The sequence below is a fragment of the Musca autumnalis genome, unplaced genomic scaffold, assembly GCF_047663935.1.
Source record: "Musca autumnalis isolate F117 unplaced genomic scaffold, ASM4766393v1 scaffold_2, whole genome shotgun sequence".
In the NCBI taxonomy this organism is placed as follows: domain Eukaryota; kingdom Metazoa; phylum Arthropoda; class Insecta; order Diptera; family Muscidae; genus Musca; species Musca autumnalis.
The window spans coordinates 192,737,244-192,754,478 of record NW_027411755.1 but is presented as its reverse complement, the minus strand read 5'-3'; the positions used below and the strand labels follow the sequence as shown (position 1 = coordinate 192,754,478).

The 17,235-nt window shown below is 40.7% G+C and overlaps 1 protein-coding gene across 1 annotated transcript in view; it reads left to right on the top strand.

Annotated features, from left to right (window-relative positions):
- Window positions 1-16,223, top strand: part of LOC141392478 (uncharacterized) — a 42,697-nt gene extending 26,474 nt beyond the window's left edge. Inside the window, exon 4 of the mRNA XM_073965416.1 lies at window positions 16,076-16,223. Coding sequence (XP_073821517.1) covers window positions 16,076-16,223 — 148 coding nt within the window. The remainder of the gene's footprint in view (window positions 1-16,075) is intronic.
- The last annotated feature ends 1,012 nt before the right edge of the window (window positions 16,224-17,235 follow it).

Genomic DNA, 17,235 nt, shown 5'->3' with positions numbered 1-17,235 from the left:
CGCCGTCAACACAGATTGGCCCGTAGATCTTTCGAAGAATTTTTCTCTCGAACACACCAAGCACTGCCTTATCTGCTTGAGCAAGTACCCATGCTTCGGAACCATACATTAGCACGGGTAGTATCAGTGTTTTGTAAAGTGTTACTTTTGTTTGACGAGAGGTGGCTTTATTCCTAAACTGCTTACTCAGCCCAAAGTAGCATCTGTTAGCCAACACTATTCTTCCTCGTATTTCACAACTGATGTTATTTGTTGTGTTTATGGCGGTGCCGAGGTAGACGAAGTCCTTTACTACCTCAAAATTGTAGGTACCAACATTCACAGATGGTGCGTGAACCATCAACTTGGTTTTTTCGCCGTTTACTGCCAGACCAACTTTAGCAGATTCTCTTTCGACTTTTGCAAAGGTGTCATACTTCCTTTACCGATCGACCCATGATGTCAATGTCGTCGGCATAAGCCAGTAACATATGGCTGTTCGTGTATATCGTTCCATTTCTTTTGACCTTCGCGTCTCGTATGACCTTTTCCAGCAGTATGTTGAATAGATCACACGACAGGCTGTCTCCTTGTCTGAAACCTCTTTTGGTAATAAACTCTTCGGAGAGGTTCATTCCTATTTTAACTGAGGATCTCGTCTCAGTTAACGTCATTCTACAAAGCTGAATGAGCTTTGCAGGAATGCCAAAATCAGACATGGCTTGGAACACCTTTGAACGTATAGGACTGTCGAATGCTGCTTTATAATCGACGAAAAGATGGAAGGTGTCGATCTGCATTTCTTGGGTCTCTTCCAGGATTTGCCTCAAGGTAAATATCTGGACAATGGTGGATTTGCCAGGTCTAAAGCCGCACTGATAGGATCCAATAATTTCATTGACCATAGGCTTTAGTCTCTCACACAATATGCCAGATACTATCTTATATTTAATAGGGAGCAGACTTATGCCCCTGTAATTGGAGCACACAGTCTTATCACCCTTCTTGTGGAATGGACATAGGATGCTCACGTTTCAATCGTCGGGTACGCGTTCTTCCTGCCAGATGGTGTTAACTAGCTGATGCATACACCTTATCAGCGTGTCGCCTCCGGTTTTGAACAGCTCGGCTGGTAGGCCATCTGCTCCTGCCGCCTTATTATTCTTCAGCCGGTTTATTGCTGTCCTTACCTCATCCTGGCTGGGCGGTATACATTCAATACCATCTTCTGTAATTGGATCTGTGGTATCTTCGCCGTCTTCACTGCTATCGGATACCAACAGTTTGGAAAAATGTTCTTTCCATATCTTGAGCACACTATCTGTATCAGTTACCAAATTACCTTGTTGGTCTCTACAGGAGGATATGCCTGTACCAAAGCCTTCAGTTTGATGCTTCACTCTTTGGTAGAATTTTCGGACTTTATTCTGTCTCCTGCACATCTCGATCTTTTCCATCTCTCTCTTTTTCCTGCGGAAAAGACGTTTCTCCTCTCTCCTTTTCTCCCGATACCTCTCTCGTGCGCTACGCGTTGCTACTGATTGTAAAGTAGCCCTATATGCCGCATTTTTTTCTTCGATAGCAGCACGGCACTCCCGGTCATACCATGGATTCTTTGGTGGAGGTCTCTGATATCCAAGTACTGATTTTGCGGTTGTTTGCATGGAGTGAGCAATATTTTGCCATTGTGCTGATATGTTATCGGGACAGGAAGCGCTCTCATTATGCAATTGGGTCAGTTGAGTGGAATATGCTGTGGCTATCTGTTGTGTTTGCAGCTTAGCGATGTCCAACTTTCGTGTTGTCTCTGTCCGTGCTTTATTTGCAACGTTTAGACTGGTAAGTACCTTTGCTGCAACGAGGTAATAGTCCGAATCTATGTTTGCTCCTCGGAACGATCGTACATCCAACACGCTCGATGAATGTCTTCCATCTATCACAACGTGATCAATTTGATTTATTGTTCTTTGGTCTGGAGACAGCCAAGTGCCCTTATGAATATCGAGATGCTTAAATCTGGTACTGCTAACTACCATGTTTTTTGCCGCTGCGAAGTCCATCAGCCTCATTCCATTGTCTGATGTTTCACTATGTAGACTGAATTTCCCGACTGTTTGTCCAAAGATATTCTCCTTTCCAATTTTGGCATTAAAATCGCCTAGAACAATTTTAATGTCATGGGCAGGACAACGGTCATATGTTTCTTTTAAGCGCTCGTAGAATATATCTTTGGTCTGTTCGTCCTTGTCTTCGGTTGGAGCATGAGCGCAGATAAAGCTGATGTTGAAGAATTTTGCTTTTAATAGAATTGTAGCAAGTCTTTCATTCACTGGGGTGAAGCTGGAGACCAGATGTTTTAACCTCTGACCAACTACAAAACCGCAACCAAACTCATGCTTTGTATCATGGCAGCTATAATATAGTACGTCACCTTTAGGTGTTGTTGTGACATCTTTCCCAGTCCATCGGATTTCCTGTATGGCAGTAATGTCGGCCTTGTACTTTTCAAGTACATCTGCCAGCGCGTAAACTGAACGTTATCTATAAAGAGTGCGAACATTCCAGGTGCAGATTCGCAGATCATGGTCCTTAAAACGTTTGCGGCGGTCGTCAGCTTTAGAGTGGTTTGTTTTTCTTTTCTTTCGTTTTTTCTTATGGGTGAACGCGCGGCACATGTTAGCTCACTACCTTTAACGCGTGTTAAAGGCAGCTCCCCAGGTGACACCACGGGGAGGTCAGTGTCCACTTGGGATGAAAGAGGGACCAAGATAAAACCTGGGCTTTGCCATGTTAAAGCCGGTCAGGGCCGTTCCTTGGTATCTTTCATCCCCTATGAAACATCGACAATTTTTGGTGAATAAGTTTCGTGACTGCAGGTAAATTCAGTCAGAAAATATAGCTAAAACCCTGAAAATACCGAAAATCGGAAGGTATCGTTATATGGGGGGCTATATCTAAACAGGAACATAAAATGTCACATTACGGGTAGTTCAGTCTGAAACTGTAGCTAAAACCCTTAAAATACTGCAAAACGAGAGATACCGTTTTAAGGGGCCTATATCAAAATAGGACCTATGTCGACAATTTTTGGTGGAAAAGTTCCATGACTTTGGGGAATCACAAATGTCAAGTTACAGACTGAAACAGTCAAACAAGCCCTCAAAATAACAAATCCTCGTATCGTTATAAGGGAGTTTTAACTAAACATGAACCTATGTTGAGAGTTGTTGGTGAATAAATTTCGTGACTGCAGGGAACCTCGAACGTAGTTCAGTCAAAAAATGTAGGAAGGAACCTCAAAATATCGAAATTTGGGAGGTAACGTTATATGGAGGCAATTCCAAAACATGGACCTACGTTGTAGGGAAGTTGCGTAACTACGGGGAATATCAAATGTCAAGTTACCGGTTGTTAAGTAAAAAAATATAGCTAAAACCTAAAAAAAACGAAAATCGGGAGGTACCGTTTATGGGAGCTATACCTAAACATGGACCCATGTTGAACATTTTTTGGGAAATTTTTTTGACAATAATTATCGTTATTTTAAATTTTTTGTACAGCACAGTGCAAAAGCTGAAAAGAACAAAATTTAATGGTATTTTGTTTAAAAAATACTGCAAATATATTGTTCTAACTGTGCGAATACAAACTTTAGCACCCACACAGGGGCCATATATACTTACATATACATAATTTAAAAAAATATGTTTTTATACCCTATACCACAATGTGGAAAAGGGTATAATAAGTTTGTTTTCCCAAAAATTCATGTAACGCCGCGAAATATTCGTCGTAGACCCCTCATGTGGTATACCAAACTTCATATCTCGACGAGATAAAGCGATTTAGCGATGTGTGTCCGTCCGTCCGTCCGTCCGTCTGTCCGTCCATTAAAAATTGTAATCAAGCTAGAGGCCGCAATTATGGACCGATTGTCACGAAATTTAGTATGGAGGTCGGGTTTGGACCAGAATAGAACTGATTAGTTTTTGGCGATGATCGTGAAATGTTAAAGGGATGAAATGGACCAAAAACAAAATTTTTGCTCGATTTTGTAGCCGCTCTGTAGGTCGCAATAATAGTCCGATCGGCGCGAAATTTTAAACGTAGTTTTGGTTTGAGATGAAGAAGTAGCGTGCAAGTCAACGGTATGATCGGATAATATTTAGCGGGTTAAATTGATCAAAACTTTTGTGTGAAAATTGGTAAAATTTCTAATGCACATCTTATAACAGCTAGCCCGGAAAGCTAGTGCACAGGGATAGTGGTATAGGGTATCACATGGTCGGCCCCGTCCGACTATAGTCTGTTCTTACTTGTTATTTTTAAATTCTTCTTTTTTTTAAATTTTGCCTTTATTACACTGTGCAACACTGGAAATGCAAACAACTTCTAACGGGCATTTTTTGAAAGTACATATTGAGACTACAAAAACCTTAATTGGATTTTGTGTTCTTAGATCGGGTTTAGATTTTATGGCCTCATCTAAACCGACCTAAAATGAGCCTTTTTTCCAGTGATCGCACGTTTATCTCCGAAAATAATAAGAATTTTGCTCTGGAGTCTTCAACAATAAAGTAGTAGAACTTATGTGTCAAACAGATGAACTAGGAAAAGCTGCATCTAGCGCAACAAACTCGTTAAAATATAGAAAAGTTTACATAATTTCTGAAATTCTGGTCAGTAACAACTAAACTGTTGGAAGTTGAAACAAGCTATTTTAGTAAAACTGACGAACATATCGGTTGGAAATTTAAATTGCGTGGCAATGGTGGTTGTTTCTCCGACCCTAGGTACCCATTTGGAGTCTGTTGAAATGACCACGCCCACTTTTTAAATATGTTAAATTTCAGAGAATGTAAAGGGATGACCAGTGGTGAAAATAGGTAAAATATTTGGTTGAATTTCGAAGGTGGCGGGGTACCTCCCCTATGCCCGATTTTTAAAAATGCTATTTAAGCACGCCCACTTTTTATACCTTCAGCATTTATGCTAACGAGGGTATATACATTTTCATACAGTCAAAATGTGCTTCATTGAAATAATGGTTTTCAGACAAATTGAAGTTGATTTAGCCATGTCCGTCCGTCGGCCTGTCTGTCTGGCTGGCAGGAGCACACGATAACTCTCGAACGGATCAACCGATTCGGTCCAAAAGTTCGAAAATGTTCGGAAAATTTGTGCGCAGGATAAGTCTTGAAGGGTGTAACCGATTTGGTCCATACTTTGCACATCTTGAAATATCTACCCGACTTATATTAGGTTCCAATATGGACTTAAACGGTCCCCTCCTACACAAAATTTCGAAAAAAAATTCAGTTTAAGACTAGCTCTCGAATCGCTTTGATTTTTATTGTAACAACTTGTATTCACTACCCCTCATACGACGGTGCGAGTTTCATTATAGGCAAAAGCATACTTCCTGAGTAAACAGCCTGAAGGCTGCAAAAAACACCTATGAGAGTATTGGTTGGAGCGCAAGATAACTCTAGAGCGGATATGCCGATTAGGTCCAAAATTAGGCTTTCGAAATATTTTGTCCAAACCTAGCTTAAGTTCGAATATGGTTTATATCGGTCCACTCCTTTAGTTATCTCCCCCACAAAAGTTCCAAAATATTCGGAAAAATTGTGCGCAGGATAACTCTTAAAGGGAGTGACCGATTTGGTTGTCACTGGAAACTCATGTGAATGAAGGCTACACATGCAATATTAAATAGAAGTTATCATTTGTAGCGAATGTACGATGACACATAAAAATTCCCTAGAGACTATAGATCGATTCTTGAAGGATTTAAGAGGCATTTACGTTTAGACTGCAGACAAACACTTCCAGCAGATGAAATAAATACATGCCTCAAGTCATCAGTTCCTTGGCGGTAGGTTAAAGTTGCATATCAACACCAACATTTCTGAAAGCAGTACTTTCAGATTCCGACTAATTAGCGATGCAAGAAAAATATAATTGACTTAAGAAAAGGTAACATAAAACTGTTTCAAGGGCCAGCAACGCGGACCGGGTCGGCTAGTTTGTCTATAAAACATTGAATAAATAACGATTTTTTTCTTATTTTTGAGGCGTGTAGGAATATAAATTTTGCATACTGTATATGTAACGTTACATTCGCACACACACACACTACAACACTGTCATTCGGTCGTAGCGATTTATTGAGATAAATATTCAAATAAAAGACAAGAGGACAAAGATAATGTACATAAATGATAGGACACAATGAAATTATAGAGACAGAAGAAATGCAGTCGTTTTAATATAAAGAACAGGCAGACGAACATCTTATATGTTGCAATATAATAGATATGAACATATACAATACTTCTTTTGCGAAAAGTAAAATTTATTTATGCCTATATGTTGGTCTTCGGGTGACGTAGGGGATCGAAGATACCAAGGAACGGTCCTGACCGGTTTTAACATGGCAAAGCCCAGGATTTATCTTGGTCCCTCTTTCATCCCAAGTGGACACTGACCTCCCCGTGGTGTCACCTGGGGAACTGCCTTTAACACCCGTTAAAGGTAGTGAGCTAACATGTGCCGCGCGTTCACCCATAAGAACGTTAAAAACTTGGGTTTGGGCGTCGGGTTAGTAACCCTCCCCTAGAAAAAACAGCCTACTATGAAAAAACGAAAGAAAAGAAAAACAAACCCCTCTAAAGTTGACGAACCCCGCAAACGTTTTAAGGACCGTGATCTGCGAATCTGCACCTGGAATGTTCGCACTCTTTATAGAGAAGGTGCAGTCTTCGCATTGGCAGACGTACTTGAAAAGTACAAGACCGATATTACTGCCATACAGGAAATACGATGGATTGGGAAAGGCGTCACAACAACACCTAAAGGTGACGCACTGTATTATAGCTGCCATGACGTAAAGCATGAGTTTGGTTGTGGATTCGTAGTTAGTCGGAGACTAAAACATCTTGTATCCAGCTTCACTCCAGTGAATGAAAGACTTGCTGCAATTCGAATAAAAGCTAAATTCTTCAACATCAGCTTTATCTGCGCTCATGCTCCCACTGAAGAAAAGGATGAACAGACCAAAGATATATTTTACGAGCGCTTAGAAGAAACATATGACCGTTGCCCTGCCCATGACATTAAAATCATTCTAGGCGATTTTAATGCCAAAATTGGAAAGGAGAATATCTTTGGCCCAACAGTCGGGAAATTCAGTCTCCACAGTGAAACATCTGACAATGGTATGAGACTGATAGACTTTGCAGCTGCAAAAAACATGGTAGTTAGCAGTACCAGATTTAATCATCTCGATATTCATAAGGGCACCTGGCTGTCTCCAGATCAGAAAACAAGAAACCAAATTGATCATGTTGTGATAGATGGAAGACATTCATCGAGCGTGTTGGATGTACGATCGTTCCGAGGCGCAAACATTGATTCGGACTACTACCTTGTTGCAGCAAAGGTACGCACCCGCTTAAACGTAGCAAACAAAGTACGAACAGACACAACACGAAAGTTAGACATCGGTAAGCTGCAATCACAACAGATAGCCACAGCATATTCCACTCAACTAGCCCAATTGCTTAATCAAAGCCCTCCTCATCCCGATAACATATCAGCGCAATGGCAAAGCATTGCCCACTCCATGCAAACAGCCGCAAAATCCATACTTGGATACCAGAGACCTCCACCAAGGAATCCATGGTATGATGAGGAGTGTCGTGCTGCCACCGAAGAGAAAAATGCGGCATATAAGGCTACTTTACAATCCGTAGCAACGCGTAGCGCACGAGAGAGATACAGGGAGAAAAGGAGAGAGGAGAAACGTCTTTTCCGCAGGAAAAAGAGAGAGATGGAAAAGCGGGAGTGTGAAAAAATCGAGATGTACAGGAGCCAGAATGAAGTCCGAAAATTCTACCAAAGAGTCAAGCATGAAACTGATGGCTTTGGTACAGGCACATCCTCCTGTAGAGACCAGCAAGGTAATTTGGTAACTGATACAGATAGTGTACTCAGGATATGGAAAGAACATTTTTCAAATCTGTTGGTATCCAATAGCAGCGAAGACGACGAAGATACCCCAGTCCCAATCCCAGAAGATGGTATTGAATGTATACCGCCCAGCCAAGATGAGGTAAAGACAGCAATAAATCGGCTGAAGAATAATAAGGCAGCAGGGGCCGATGGCTTACCAGCCGAGCTGTTCAAAACCGGAGGCGACACGCTGATAAGTTGTATTCATCAGCTAGTTAGCACCATCTGGCAGGAAGAACGAGTACCCGACGATTGGAACCTGAGTATCCTGTGCCCCGTCCACAAGAAGGGAGATAAGACTGTATGCTCTAACTATAGGGGCTTAAGTCTACTCCCTATTGCCTACAAGATCGTGTCAGGGATATTGTGCGAACGACTAAAGCCAATGGTCAACGAGATTATTGGACCATACCAATGCGGCTTTAGACCTGGCAAGTCCACCATTGACCAGATATTTACCCTGCGGCAAATCCTGGAGAAGACCCAAGAGATGCAGATCGACACCTACCACCTTTTTGTCGATTATAAAGCAGCCTTCGACAGTCCGCTGCGCTCAAAGGTATTCCAAGCCATGTCTGAATTTGGTATTCCCGCAAAGCTCATCCGGCTTTGTAAAATGACTTTAACTGACACGAGGTCCTCAGTTAAAATAGGAAAGAACCTCTCCGAAGAGTTTGGTACCAAAAGAGGTTTCAGACAAGGAGACAGCCTTTCGTGTGACCTCTTCAACATCCTGCTAGAAAAGGTTATACGAGAGGCAAACGTCAAAAGAAGTGGCACAATCTACACCAACAGTCACATGTTACTTGCTTATGCTGATGATATAGACATCATGGGTCGATCAGTAAAAGAAGTAACTGATACCTTTATAAAGGTCGAAGGAGAATCTGCTAAAGTGGGTCTGGCGGTAAACGGTGAGAAGACCAAGTTGATGGTGTCGACGCGCAATGCGTCCATTGAGCTCGGACCGACTGTGGAAGTTGGTTCCTATAATATTGAGGTAGTAAAAGACTTCGTCTACCTCGGCACCTCCGTCAACACAACAAACGACATCAGTTGTGAAATAAAAAGAAGAATTGTATTGGCCAACAGATGCTACTTTGGATTAAGTAAGCAGTTTAAAAACAAAGCCACATCTCGTCAAACAAAAATAACGCTCTACAAAACACTGATACTACCCGTGCTGATGTATGGCTCCGAAGCCTGGGTACTTGCGCAAGCAGACATGGCAGTGCTTGGTGTGTTTGAGAGAAAAATTCTTCGAAAGATCTACGGACCAATCTGCGTTGACGGTGAATATCGACGTCGCATGAACCACGAGCTGTATCTGCTATACAACGACATCAATATTGTTAAACGTATCGAGATGCAGCGATTGCGTTGGCTAGGCCATATCATAAGAGTGAGCGATGATGAACCCGCTAAAAAGGCGTATGAATACCTGCCACATGGCGGTGCACGCAGAATTGGCAGGCCAAGGAATAGATGGCGCAAACAAGTGGATGATGAGATGACAAGGCGCGGTATTCCAGTGTGCAAAGCAACAAATAGAGAGGAATGGATATCTCTTCTTAGTTCGGCCTATAGAACAAATGTTCTGTAATGGGCCAGCTAAGTAAGTAAGTATATGTTGGTCTTCAAAATTTTAGGCGTATGAACTTGTCGACAAAAAATGGATTAAAATCTTAAAAGTGTTGCGTGGAAGGTTCCTAAAGGAATGGACTGATATAGTCCATTTTGGAGGTGTGTCTCATTTAGGGAGTCATTCCTCTCAAGAGGACCATTAATCAGGAAACATGAATTTGCCCACGCAAAACATCATATCGATGTAAGCAGAGCTACATACTCTTAATCGTACTTAAACGAAAATGTTGATTTAATATAAACTAAGTTTGGACAAAATATTTCGAGATCCAAAGTTTGGACCAAATCGGTTGCTCGGTTTATGAGATATTGCGCTTACTATTTTAGCGTATATTTTCCAACTTTTGTGGGGGAGGTACCGGAAGTAGTGGACCTATAACACCATCTTCGAAATTCATTTAATATTCGAAGAAAAATTACGATATTCAAAGTGTGGATCAACGCAGTACTCGGTGCGGGAGTTGTCGTGCGCACAAGCCACTACACATGCCGTAGGCGTTTTTACAGCTTTCGGCTAATTTTCTCAAAATGTATGGACTTGCCACTGAACAAAACTTTTACCATCGTAATAGGGGCCGTGCGTGCAACCTGTTGCAAGAAAAATCAAAACGATTCGAGAGGAGTTCCTAACATGCACTTTTCCGAAATTTGGTGTGGGAGGTATGCGGAGGATTTGAAATATATAGTCCATATTCTAACTTGAGCTATGTCTCGTAGAAATAGTACGATGTATGAAGCAAATCGATTTATCGTGTGCACAATTTAGCGAAATGTTTTGACATGTTGTGGGCGAGGTACCCAAAGGAGTGGACCGATAAGGCTCATCCTAGAACTTTTTATTTTAACTTTACGCCAAATATTTCCGTTGCCAGTTTTTTGTTCGAATCTGTTTATCCGTTCGAGAGTTATCGTGCGCTCGAGCCAGCCACGCATATAAACGAGTTAGATATGGCTATAGTCGAAGGGGGCCGAACATGTTATACCCTTCACCACTTTCTCTGGGCACGGTTTTCCACGAAATTTATTTTTATTTTATTACGACACATTATGTTATTGATATGATCAATTGATTGTTTGGCAGCATTTCTTATTAATAAAGGAGAAGTCAAGAGTTGATTTTCAAGATTCGTGTTCGTAGTTGGTCGGAAAATGTCCCCAAAATTTTAAATTTGGATATAATCGTTTCTATTTTGGTTGTAACCCGACCATAATTGCGGCATAATATTCGAAGACATTTGTTTATGAATGTATGTAGTCTCTGCATTATACTGGACGTAATTTTTCAGGTTTGGCTACACAGGAGGGTGGATTTAACACATGAGTTGAATATTCTTGTTTTGGTTGTTGTTGATATTAGCGATGACCGCCATATTTTGTTCAGTCGGCCAAATGCGCTTTGTTTAGTCTCTTTGTGATTTCATCTTCCACATCACCATTTGCCGACATCATACTTCCTAAGTAGCAGAAAGATTGTACATACATATTCTATCTGCGGGCTGTCAATCATTATATGGCCACTCTATGAGTTGTTAATGCGCATTGCCTGTATTTTTTATACCCTCAGCCTTTAGGCTAGAGAGGGTATATACACTTTGATACGATCAAAAATGTGACTCATGGAAATAATGGTTTTAGACCCCAAGTATGTTTGGACGAAATTCGATTTAGACAATTTGGAGTCGATTTGGCCATGTCTGTCTGTCCGTCTGTCTGGCTGGATGGTGCGCACGATAACTCTCGAACGGATCAACCGATTCGAACCAAATTTTGGGTATCGTAATATTTTGTCGCCGTAGGGGATGAAAGATACCAAGCAACGGTCCTGACCGGCTTTAACATGGTAAAGTCCAGGTTTTATCTTGGTCCCTCTCTCATCTCAAGTGGACACTGACCTCCCCGTGGTGTCACCTGGGGAACTGCCTTTAACACCCGTTAAAGGTAGTGAGCTAAAATGGGCCGCGCGTTCACCCATAAGAACGTTAAAAACTTGGGTTTGGGCGTCGGGCTAGTAACCCTCCCCTAGAAGAAAGCAGCCTACCATGAAAAAACGAAAGAAAAGAAAAACAAACCCCTCTAAAGTTGACGACCCCCGCAAACGTTTTAAGGACCATGATCTGCGAATCTGCACCTGGAATGTTCGAACTCTTTATAGAGAAGGTGCAGTTTACACGATGGCAGATGTACTTGAAAAGTACAAGGCCGACATTACTGCCATACAGGAAATACGAAGGACTGGGAAAGATGTCACAACAACACCTAAAGGTGACGCACTGTATTATAGCTGCCATGACACAAAGCATGAATTTAGTTGCGGTTTTGTTGTTGGTCAGAGGTTAAAACATCTGGTCTCCAGCTTCACCCCAGTGAATGAAAGACTTGCTACAATTCGATTAAAAGCAAAATTCTTCAACATCAGCTTTATCTGCGCTCATGCTCCAACCGAAGACAAGGACGAACAGACCAAAGATATATTCTACGAGCGCTTAGAAGAAACATATGACCGTTGTCCTGCCCATGACATTAAAATTGTTCTAGGCGATTTTAATGCCAAAATTGGAAAGGAGAATATGTTTGGACAAACAGTCGGGAAATTCAGTCTACATAGTGAAACATCAGACAATGGAATGAGGCTGATAGACTTCGCAGCGGCAAAAAACATGGTAGTTAGCAGTACTAGATTTAAGCATCTCGATATTCAAATTAATCACGTTGTGATAGATGGAAGACATTCATCGAGCGTGTTGGATGTACGATCGTTCCGAGGAGTAAACATAGATTCGGACCATTACCTCGTTGCTGCAAAGGTACGTACCCGTCTAAACGTTGCAAATAAAGCACGGACAGACACGACACGGAAGTTGGACATCAGTAAGCTGCAAACACAACAGATAGCCACAGCATATTCCACTCAACTGACCCAATTGCTTAATGAAAGCGCTTCTCGTCCCGATAACATATCAGCACAATGGCAAAATATTGCCCACTCCATGCAAACAGCCGCAAAATCAGTACTTGGATACCAGAGACCTCCACCAAGGAATCCATGGTATGACGAGGAGTGTCGTGCTGCTACCGAAGAGAAAAATGCGGCATATAGGGCTACTTTGAATCAGTAACAACGCGTAGCGCACGAGAGAGGTATCGGGAGAAAAGGAGAGAGGAGAAACGTCTTTTCCGCAGGAAAAAGAGAGAGATGGAAAAGAGGGAGTATGAACAAATAGAGATGTACAGGAGACAGAATGAAGTCCGAAAATTCTATCAAAGAGTGAAGCATCAAACTGATGGCTTTGGTACAGGCATATCCTCCTGTAGAGACCAACAAGGTAATTTGGTAACTGATACAGATAGTGTGCTCAGGCCAAGATGAGGTAAGGACAGCAATAAACCGGCTGAAGAATAATAAGGCGGGAGGAGCAGATGGCCTAGCCGTGCTGTTCAAAACCGGAGGCGACACGCTGATAAGGTATATGCATCAGCTAGTTAGCACCATCTGGCAGGAAGAACGCGTACCCGATGATTGGAACGTGAGCATCCTATGTCCAGTCCACAAGAAGGGTGATAAGACTGTGTGCCTCAATTACCGGGGCATAAGTCTGCTCCCTATTGCATATAAGATAGTATCTGGCATATTGTGTGAGAGACTAAAGCCTATAGTCAATGAAATTATTGGACCCTATCAGTGCTGCTTTAGACCTGGCAAATCCACCATTGATCAGATATTTACCTTGAGACAAATCCTGGAAAAGACCCAAGAAATGCAGATCGACACCTTCCATCTTATCGTCGATTATAAAGCAGCATTCGACAGCCCTATACGTTCAAAGGTGTTCCAAGCCATGTCTGATTATGGTATTCCTGCAAAGCTCATTCGGCTTTGTAGAATGACATTAACTGAGACGAAGAGTTTATTACCAAAAGAGGTTTCAGACAAGGAGACGGCCTGTCGTGTGATCTATTCAACATCCTGCTGGAAAGGGTCATACGAGACGCGAAGGTCAAAAGAAATGGAACGATATACACGAACAGCCATATGTTACTGGCTTATGCCGACGACATTGACATCATGGGTCGATCGGTAAAGGAAGTAACTGACACCTTTGCAAAAGTCGAAAGAGAATCTGCTAAAGTTGGTCTGGCAGTAAACGGCGAAAAAACCAAGTTGATGGTATCGACGCGTAATATGTCCACAAACCCTGCACCATCTGTGAATGTCGGCACCGCCATAAACACAACAAATAACATCAGTTGTGAAATACGAAGAAGAATAGTGTTGGCTAACAGATGCTACTTTGGGCTGAGTAAGCAGTTTAGCAATAAAGCTACCTCTCGTCAAACAAAAGTAACACTTTACAAAACACTGATACTACCCGTGCTAATTTATGGTTCCGAAGCATGGGTACTTGCTCGAGAGAAAAATTCTTCGAAAGATCTACGGGCCAATCTTAGTTGACGGCGAATATCGGCGTCGTATGAACACCGAGCTGTATCAATGTAGTTGAACGAATCGAGATACAACGATTGCGATGGCTAGGCCATGTTATAAGAATGAGTGATGATGAACCCGCTAAAAAGGCGTATAAATACGGGCCGCATAGAGGTTCTCGCAGATCTGGAAGGAGCGAACAAGTGAAACAAGACATCATAAAGCTACATATCCCAGATTGGGAAAATACAGCAGCAAACAGAGAGAATTGGAGATTTTTTCTTAGTTCGGCTTATGGAACAAATGTGATATAAAGTTAAGTAAGTAAGTAATATTATGTCGAAACTTAGTTTAAATTCGAAGATGGGCTACTTCTTCGGGTACCAGCTAAGTAAGTAAGTAATATTTTTCATTTCATTTCATTTATTATTCATACATTACAATGCCAGTAAGTCTTTCAGACCAAATTTAGCATTACATAGAATACAAAAATTCAGCATATGTACATGACCAAATATAACTCTTTAAGGAAAATTATTTAGATTATACTTATTATTGAGAAAAAAATTAAGATAAAAATATCAAAAATATATATATATATATATATATATATATATATATATATATATATATATATATATATATATATATATATAAATGTAACATTGGAAAAACTTTGGCTCCCCAGCCAATAAGATATATATGAAAATAAAAATAAAAAAGACTCATAGTTAAAAATGCTGACCCTAAAATTTAATTTCAAGAACCAGATTGACGTCGACGAAGGTGCATTAAATAATTTCGTTTAAATGTACTAGGAGAACTGGCGAAACTACGTAGATTGAGAGGAAGATAATTCCACACCCTAGCCACTCTTACGACGAATGATCGATCACACATTACAGATATAAAACGAGGAAGCCGCACTTGTTGATTGCGTATATACCGAGAAAAAGAGAATTTCTCACAAAGCTTTTCAGGAGCTCCATTTCTTATAATTTTATAGAAAGAAGTCAAAACACGAGTATTAACATACGATTGAAAGGAGGCACCCAAAAACTCCATGACATAGCTCGAAACATGATCACGATATCTCAATCCATAAACAAAACGAACTACCATATTAATAATACGCAAAATCCTATCTAAGCTTGATTGACTCGTGCCAGATATAACTTCAATACCATAAGTAATAGTGGAGATCAATAAGGCATGCGCAAGCTGTTTCCTTACAAAAAGTGGCAGATAAAAGTTTGTACCACGAAGTTTACGCAATATAGATATCACTTTAGGAAATAAAGTATCAATGTGGGGACTAAAATCAAGTTTGTAGTCAACCCAAATACCCAAACACTTTATTTTATCAACAATTTCAACCACATTACCATTCATACTCATTGTAAACATATGGCTACTCTGCCGAACGGGACCAAATAGTAACGACTTTGTCTTGCTAACGTTAACTACAAAGTTATTTTCCTGCATCCAAGAAGCAACTATATTTAAAGTTGAATTAATTGTTGGTGACAAGCTAATAGTATTAGCAGACTGAAAAAATAAATGGATATCATCAGCATATATAAATGGAAGACAGGTATTCATATCAACGGAAACATTGAAATCGTTAATGTACAAAATAAATAGCAGGGGGCCAAGAACTGAACCTTGTGGGACCCCACTACTAACACTACGTACTCTAGACTCAGACCCATTATAATCAACAAATTGAGAGCGACTATTTAAGTAAGAAAAAATAAGTCTGCAAGCAGTATTATTGAAGAAGAAATCCCTACTCAATTTTTGGATAAGGGTCGCATAGTCTACTCTGTCAAAAGCTTTAGACAAATCTAACGAAATCAATACACCACTATTACCAACATCTACTGCTTCCCTAATTGTCTCTGTAAGATGCAATAGGTGCGAAACCGTACTATGCCCACGCCTAAAACCATATTGAAATGGATTTAGTAATTTATGGTTTTCAATAAAATTCAACATTTGCTTTTTCATAAGATGCTCACAAATCTTGGAAAGTGAAGGGAGAATACTTATTGGGCGCATGTTGTCAACAGAGCAACAACCTTTAGTTTTGGGTATGGGTACTACACGGGCAACCTTCCATGCAGTAGGAAATACTGATGTTGTAAATATTGTGTTATAAAAGTGAAGAAATAAATTTGACAGATATGGATATATAATTTTTATAAAAGAAATTGGTATTCCATCAATACCCAAGGACTGAGATTTAATAGCATTCAGCGCATTGAATATATCTTCCTCAAATACACAGTCAAAAGAAAAAAAGGGATGTTCTCCAATATACCCAGACAAGTCTACTCTCTCAGCAATTGGATCAGACGCAGACTGGACAAAAAAATCATTTAGTTCATTAACATCAAATTGACTACCAACACATCCAGCATCATCACCAATTAAACCACCTGCCCGCAACCTACTCCAAATCTGTGAGGAATTTAATCCTCTAAACAACTTAGTGAAGTAATTTCTTCTTTCACGACGAAGGACAGATTTAGCTCTGTTCCTGTATGAAACTTAGTTTAAATTCGAAGATGGGCTACTTCTTCGGGTACCTCCCCCACAAAAGTTAAATTTTTTTCGGTAAAATTGTGTGAACTATAACTCTCAAAGGGAGTTATCGATTTGGTCCAAACTTTGCCCATAGTATTATTCCTACCAGATATAGATAATGTTCGAATATCGAATATACTATATCGGTCCACTCCGTCGGGTACCTCCCACACAAATTTCGGATAAAGTGCAGTTTAAGACCTCCTCTCGAATCTTTTTGATTTTGTTGTAGCAACTTGCATTCGCTGCCCCCATTACGACGGGGTAATTTTTTTAGGGGCAAGGCCATACTTCCTGAGATAATGGCCTGAAAGCTGTTAAAACCAGTTATGGCACCATGTGTTATGGAAGGAGCGCACGGTAACTCTCTAACGGATAAACCGATTCGATCCATAATTTGGTAATCGTAATATTTTGCCTACAGTTAAATCATGTTCTAAGATGGGCCTTATCGGTCCACTCCTTTGGGTACCTCCCCCAAAATAGGTCAAAACATTTCGCTAAAACTCTCGAAGGCGGTTATCGATTTGGTCCATACTTTGTACATCGTAACATTTCTACGAGACATAGATCAGAATAGAATT